This window comes from Bombus bifarius, unplaced genomic scaffold (genome assembly GCF_011952205.1).
Source record: "Bombus bifarius isolate JDL3187 unplaced genomic scaffold, Bbif_JDL3187 scf7180000007971, whole genome shotgun sequence".
In the NCBI taxonomy this organism is placed as follows: Eukaryota; Metazoa; Arthropoda; class Insecta; order Hymenoptera; family Apidae; genus Bombus; species Bombus bifarius.
The window spans coordinates 80,087-88,077 of record NW_022884357.1 but is presented as its reverse complement, the minus strand read 5'-3'; the positions used below and the strand labels follow the sequence as shown (position 1 = coordinate 88,077).

General features: G+C 39.2%; 1 protein-coding gene across 1 annotated transcript; it reads right to left on the bottom strand.

Annotated features, from left to right (window-relative positions):
• Window positions 1-3,483: 3,483 nt before the first annotated feature.
• LOC117215122 (trypsin-3-like) lies at window positions 3,484-6,593 on the bottom strand. Its single transcript, XM_033461555.1, has 7 exons — window positions 6,408-6,593; window positions 5,822-5,961; window positions 5,590-5,687; window positions 5,117-5,276; window positions 4,927-5,037; window positions 4,694-4,843; window positions 3,484-4,265 (listed from the first exon to the last, which is right to left on the bottom strand). The coding sequence occupies exons 1-7, from the start codon at window positions 6,469-6,471 to the stop codon at window positions 4,014-4,016; spliced, it is 975 nt and encodes a 324-aa protein (XP_033317446.1). The 5' UTR covers window positions 6,472-6,593; the 3' UTR covers window positions 3,484-4,013.
• Window positions 6,594-7,991: the final 1,398 nt, after the last annotated feature.

Below are 7,991 nucleotides of genomic sequence, written 5' to 3'. Positions count from 1 at the left end.
AGGTAGGTGGTTACTTTTCTGCAGAAATATAATTTTTAGAATACGTTAAATATTTGAAAGTATCGTTAAATACAATTTTAATACAGAGGCGCATTCGTGTTAAGAAACTTCCGTTCTGAAGTAATATCGCACGAATTTCCGGTCGCATCGGGGATCAACGACTTTTTCTCGAGGCAATCTCCGCCATTAAAGCGTAACTCGGTCATTAAACGAAGCTCGTTCAGCTGATCGCTACGCTACGAACTTGACGCATTCTCCCTCTCTCTTTCTTTCTTCCTGCCTTAAACGCGCCATCAAAGCATCCTCGATCACGAAAGCGATCTTCCATGACGCTCCTCTCTCGATTCCTTCCTCCACCGATCGTTGACCTTAATTGACCTATTCCACGAAGAGGTCGACGTGACGCGAGCCCTCATCGAACTTGATTCTTTCACGAAATCTCTGGCTTCCAGGGCTACGCATAATTGAATGCTTAATACGAAGTTTTTAAGCTTCGAGTCTTTAATACTAGGGCATAATGCGAGGGATATCGAAGTTACTAATTAACTAGTTAAATTTTCACACTGTTTAACGAACTTTGTCCGTTTAGTTATTTTAATATGAATACCTCTTTATTTTTTAACATCCACTCTTTATTAATTGGCTCGCTCGGTCTTCGTCAATTTTTTCGTAAGGAGCTCGACGTCGACATATCTTGTTGCTATGACACTGTTTTGAAAACCGTGGAACCCTAGGATTGAAATCCTTGAAAACGCGAGAAACCTAATAAGTTACCGCGATATTAATACGTGTGATACAATAGAGTTCTATCGACAAACACTTCGATATAGCGAAAAGCAATTACCAGACGAACGCCGTTCTTCGTTAAATAATTTACGGAGACCAGCCTGATGTACGGTTTCGTACCGGTTTCTCCGATATCGAAATTCATTTCAATTTTTGCGGTCACGAAAGGCATCGTTTTTAGTTAAGAGATTGACTCGCAATATCATCTTCGATCTTTTGTCGAACAAGTTCGAGCCCATCGCGTGTCTCGTTGCTTGGTTCGTGTCCCGGCACGACCGCTAAGATTTCCCCTTGTATCGCAAAGGAAACGTCTACCGTCTGACTAAATACCTCTGAGGACGAAATTTTCCGTAATTAGAGAGAAAGCGGCCCCTTTGATCTCCCCTCCGTTACAGAGGAGTACCGCGAACGAGCAAAGAGATTGCCCTCGCAACGATCGATCGAAATAATTGCGCGGCCCGAAATTTCCATAACGCGATGGAACGGCTGTCTGTTGGTTTTCCTGTCGGCTCGTAATTTGCCACAATTTAAGCACCGACCCGACCCCACGTGTAACGAGTATCTCTCCGATAAATGCTTGATATTAACGATTAAGTTTCGTTGGATAGCTTCTTAGCATATAAACTCGATTATTTTGTTGAATTATCGAGTATAAGGGGAAATTCGACTTTGCTTCCTCGAGATATCGAAGTTTACTCTTTGAACGCAAACGTTCGTAATTTTTACCATTGACTGAGCTTTCAGTTGTTTACTTACTTATTTATTTACGGGATAGAATCGCTGTCATATAAAAGATAGCGTGCAAGTGAAAGAGATACGTCATCGTGCATGAATAAGTTAAGAACGAATTATTCTAGATTTTTCCCTATTTTGCTGAGAAGAAGAGAGAGAGTGTGTGAGAGAAGCTGTGCGATATTCGAAGCTAATAATCCGCGAAAATTTCATTAAATCCAACTTGAACCGCGCACTGCGAGAATATTGAGAAATATAAATAGCAATATTCCTCCAGGAAAATATCAGTCGAAACCCCATCCACCTGTTCAAAGTCTGAAAACTCCCGGCAAATTTCCACTTCTGGTAGAGTTTGACTTCTCCGAGACGACATGGTTGGCCGACGAATAGATTTCTGAAAGTTCCAGTTTGCACCTCTCTGTTTCTTCGTTTCCGGGAGCTGTAATTAGGGAAATGAAAGGGGCTTGGAGTTCGATTTCTCCCTTGAAACCACTTCGTCTTCAACAATGGCCAAAGTAACGGCGAAAAGAAGTAAACTTTTAATTTATTTAAAATCCCCGTGATGTTGGGGGCGAAGCGGGGAAGATTACGTCCTATAATGAATTCTTATTCGATCCCGAAATTAAAGAGGTCGCGAGTAGGGTGCTGAAAATCCAGGGAAGGTAACATCATGAAAAACTCGTGGGTAAACTCGAAGGAAAGAAGATGAAGGAGGCACACAGGATATCCTGTATTAGAAGTTACGTTTATCACGCGAAATGCGCAGTTTTCGAGGCTGTACATTCACCCTTGTACACCTTCCTTCGCCACCTCCCTCTCTGTTTCTTTCGCACGCCTCTTTACGATTGTTTCCGTCGTCGTATCGATCGATCCGCGATGCCCTTACCGCAACATTTCCGAACAATCTTTCCATCTTTCGGGTTTCGACGTGGATTAACTTTCGGAAACGGAAGCCTCCTTCCGGAAATTGCGATCACGCGACAAGAGCCGAAACAATGCAGTCGAATCCAATTATACGTGGAAGAATCGAAGACTAGAATGATCAACGATGCTTTCACCGTATTTGCACCGAAGCTTATACATTCTGGTTAAAATATATTTTATTTTAATCGTTATAGACGAAAACAAAGATTTAATAATCCACTGTATATCCGTAACCAGAAATTATGCCGAACGAACGATACAATTAAAATCAGATATTAAATCTTATCGTATCTTATATAAGATAACAGATATATTTTAATTCAATGGAATCGACTGTTTCATTGAAGACCATAAAACGATCAATGATTCCATCCGATAAACTATCCGATAAACAAGAAAATAACCATGATTATACAGAAACCATGCAACCGATCGAACGAAAACATACCCTATTCGCATTCCGCGGTTCATTCCATCGAGATCCTATTACATCGACATTTCTATCCCGTAATTGGCTCGATTCGTACATCCATCAACTTTCTGTCCCGCGCCGTCGAGCATGGATAAATATTTTCTTCTAATATCTCGAGACGAACGTTCCTTTGAGGAGCGTGAAATTCAGTAGAAACGGCCGGGAATCGTCAGACGCGGCGAGATATCGTTCAACGCTGCCATCGGCAATACCACTGATACCTTTCGTTATCGTTCTCCCTGAAGCTTCGTATTAAATAGCCAGGAGCTTTTTACGTGTCTACCACGTCGAAGCTTTTCGTTCCACATCAAAGCAAATGGATACACCAGCCAGATGTGTATTTTTCTGCTGATCCTTTCGTTTTCGTTTTCCAAGCTAACCTTTGCCCGTTAACGCGAGCCAACCGCCAAAAAGTCATACACCGTGACTCGCCTGGCTCGTCTAAGTGATCAAACCGTGGAATTCCGAAGGTTCCTACTTTATCAGAGTTGGAAACGTGACATTTCGATCGATACGGGTTTCCATAAATGGAAACGAGAGATTCGATCATTGAGAAATGAAATTGCCACTTATCTGTTAGTCGTTTATTACTTCGTCTGCAAATAGTGATCTCACTCCGAGCAATCTGCGGATCTTTACGCGTAGTATATGGCGAATGTAAAAATGCAAATATTTCTTAAACGTATATGACACACAGGATTATGTAAAATGCTCTAATTGAAATACTCGATATAATGTTTACTGAGTGAAACAAATTTTCATGTAGGTTCTGTTTTTTTGATCAGATTGATATAAACGTGAAATTGCATAAACATTTGCAGCCTCGTTATGAGATAATACACAAAACTTGATCTCGTCGAAACTATAGTAGTGTCCACTTAGCTTGGGCTTCGTCGTATTCCTATCAGTCGTTAAATTATAGGATTTAATCATACTTGTGATGGTATGTTCAGTAAGCTGTTTCTGTATTTTGGGCTTGGTGTTACTCAGTTTAATGTGCTTTCTCTGGTAACTTAAGCGATAAAATATTGAACTTACTGCAGTTAAGAGGACACTACTGTAGTATTTCGAAATGAACAAAGCAACCATCTTTTTCATATCAAATATGAAACAGTACTGACAGTAGAACCGAGGGTAGCAACGTTGTGGTCACTACCTGTTCCGAGCCAGAATTATTTTTTTTACGTGAATATTGCGAGGTTGGGTTTGTGTCTAAATGCGAGGCGATCCAAAGTCTGTAGAAGTAGACGTCCGTGTAGACACCAGGCGTACGTGGCCGTGCACAACCATCTCCACCGGAAACCACACCCGTTAGAAATCCATTGCAGATCATACCGCCTCCAGAATCGCCCTATGAAACATTTAAGAAAATCAAAAGAACCACTTTCGACTCTTTTTAACGTTTTACGATTAAATGTTTCGCTCTGAAGCCTGTACGAGGTACGAACAAGTCGAAAATTATAAATTGTTAAGATTCATGATTGCGACGACAATACACGAGTCGTTATGTATTTCCCATCTTAAAATCTACCATACAGGAACTATACGATAAGCAATAGTTAAATAATTACATCCAAACCTCACGTGAAACGATCTTTTCTTAAATGTGCAATACAATATAGTTATTGTAATACATCACCATTTTCATCACAGTGAAAGAGTTAATTTATCTCTGAGTACATAATCGAGAATAACGAACCTAACTTTACTATAGTCAGCGTTGCTCGAATTCTTTTTCGTTAAGAGTTGCTTGACGTTTTAATAGAATGTGTGCTTTACCTGGCAAGCATCCCTTTGGCCCTCCATGTATCCAGCACAAAGCATCCCAGCTGGGAAATCAGTTATGTTCTCCAAAAGTTTCTTGCACGTGGTATGGCTCAACAGTGGCAAATCTATGTACATGAGGTTCTCGCTGGTAATTGGATAATCCTAAACGAAAGAATCTCCGATATAAATTTACATCTGTTTAAATAGATATATATATGATAGCAGATGCAAACCGACAGACTTACTTCCGCTGGGTAACCCCATCCTGCTACCTGACAAATCGTTTCTGGAACAGCGGTATGAGTCGCGAGAGGAGCAACGTTAACTTCCGGCGTTAATGTAAATGGCACTTTGAGCTGAAAACGTAAATATTCGAATGAAAAAATTTGTGAAAATTGACGATACTTGCTAAAGCTACGAAAAATAATATCGTACAGCGAGAAGAGCTACGTCATTCTCCAAGGTTTCCATATTGAACTTGGGATGAACATAAATCTTGTCTACGCCCCTTCTTTGACCAGTCTGGCTTTGTTGACTGAGTTTAATGTCTCCGGCAACTACTATGATTGTCCAAGGCTGTATCTGCGAGTCATATCTATGAAAATGACACCATGTTGAAAATGATTACTCGGAAATAGACTATGCGTGTTTATGTGTTACGAGAAATTTAAATATACATGCAAGTATATACAGAATATAACGCAATGTTCAAAACCGTATAAATTATTCAAATTGAGGTCGTAGTAATATTTGATAAGTGAAACTGTCCCAGTTGCGTCTCCTCTGTCACGCTTATAGATAGATGAAATTGCATCGTTGTCTGCAATTTACTCGTAACTGACATTTACGCGCTTATGGCGAGTTTAAATAAGTAGAAACGCACGAAATGCACATTTTGAATCACTCACTCCTCAAACATGCAATGCGCTGCTGTGAGCACATATTGTTCGTCTATCAGTGATCCTCCGCAGAAGTGTGCATTGCTGTAACTTTCTCTTAAAGATACCTGCGAAAAACATTTTCTAGGAAATAATTAACTTACTCTTCAAATCACATTATCGCGATACATAGAATCGACTGATATATAGAGCAACTAAACATTCGAGACACGAAAATATCTTATAAAAATACGACGCATACCTGATAAGGAAATTGCCTTAGTGCAGCTTTTGTCCCGTTAACTATACGTCCGTGCAAGTTATGCGTCCATTCTACCTGCGAATTGGGATTTACGGTAGTCTCGGTTGTTTCAGTAGTAGTCGACTGTGGAAGCAGGCCTCCTATAACATTTGTTTAAATAAGTTCACGCGTCACGCTTATGCTCTCCATTTTTTCACAACTTAATACAAAAGAATTATATTGACACGATGAATTGCGCCATAATTAATAGATAAAGGTTGAAGAAATAGGAAATTCCTAGTCAATTGCTTATCTTTGTACTCGTACTTAATAAATGTAAGTACTGTGTACTTACATTACTATTACATACAAATTTTGTTATTATACTTATAACAAAGTATTTAATACATATTTTAAGCGTGTATGTAGTGTTTTCTGGAACTCCGTGAATTAAAGCAACTACATCGACGTAAAATAAACGAACGTAGGAAGAGCAGAAAATTTCATTGAACTATATGTATATTATTGCACAATCGTAAACCAATGTACACTGTTATACTAGATACAATGATGCTTATCAAAAGGTATTCATTTATTGTTCACTTACCATCGACGAAGCTATTCACGATGAACGCTACTGCCAAAACGAGAGGTATTATCCGCATTTTCATTGCGCTGTTAATTATTTCTTTATTTATCCACCTCTATTGTATTATATTTTATTTCTATGTCAGTGTTGAATTCTGTTTCTCCTTCGCCACTCACCGCCAGCGACTGATCACGATACGATGAAAATGGATAAAGAATCTCGTTATCGCGGTAGAATGGATTTATCTTCAAACGATATCTATCAGTTATCACATACGTCAATTAGAATTGGAATAATTGGTAATGTTCATCTTCAAAAAAGATAATATTGAGTCTCGCGTTTCTCAAAGATATTAGTTCTAGAAAATTTTTGAGAAAAACTTTTATTTGACCATTACGTTATCTATTACGAAAATAATAATCATATCTAGTACGAGCCATTCGCTATTAATCATGTAAATTCCCTTCACGTTCTTAATGATCGAAGTGGTGGATATATCTGACTGTTTGATCCACTTTGACGATGCTATCGACCTAGCTTCAGTGACTTGCGGACTCTCACGTACATCGATTTACCAGAACACCGAGATAACGAGCAGTATCGACGGCAGCTTGATCTAAGTAAGATTTGTTGCACACAATTACCAATTTAATTCGTTATCATCGTTGTTGGGAAATTGAGGTTTCAGTGAGGACCAGATATATCTTTCTGATAAACGAATAATAGCATCGGTTATTTCCATGATTGTTATTATTAGCTTCTTATTGTTGCACATGAAACGGCCAATTTCATAAAAGCGTTGTTAAATAATGCCAATTAGGTCACGTTGCTCGAACTCGATTTCTTATTCATTCGGGCAGCTATCTAGTGGCAAATGATATCTACAGAATCACACGTATATGAAATGTTAATTACGATGATAATTATATTTATATGGCATTTACGTTTATAATTATACTTATCGACACGATGCAAATATCCTACATAAACGAAACTTCGTAAAGGTACGAATACCTGAGTGAATCACAGTGATCGATCTTCCTAATCAAAATTTCTAACATGTTCAAACTTGTGATTTCGTGAACGTGTCGAGGAACGAACAGCGATTCTCTTAGGGATTCAAAGGTCTTCTCTGTTTGTACAAAGAAAAACAGTCTAACCGGATTATAATTTCCTCTGGCATCGGAAGGCTCCCTTTCGAGCCAGTTTCATCCAAGACCTTCATCCCTAGGGTTTGTCGGCGTGCGTTCGCGAATCGATAAACAAAACACGCGAAGCGTAAACAACCCCCCGCGTAATATTTCCTCGGTACCCAGTTACGTTCCCTGACGCAAACATCAATCCCGACGAGTAAATTCTCTTCGACGGGTCCTCAAACATTCCGCGGCAGGCTCGTCGTGGAATCTGGTCTTCGTGCAATGAAACCTGCCAAGGAGACGGTACGAAGGGCGAGAAAAGAATGAAATTGATATCTTTCAGATTAGTTTGTTCGCGTTTACAGATAGCCGAAAGAAAATAAAATCACCGAGGAAAGTAGCATATTATGTAATCGTACATTTGTTAAGAAACTTTGGCAAATTTATTTTATATACCAGTGGTTCG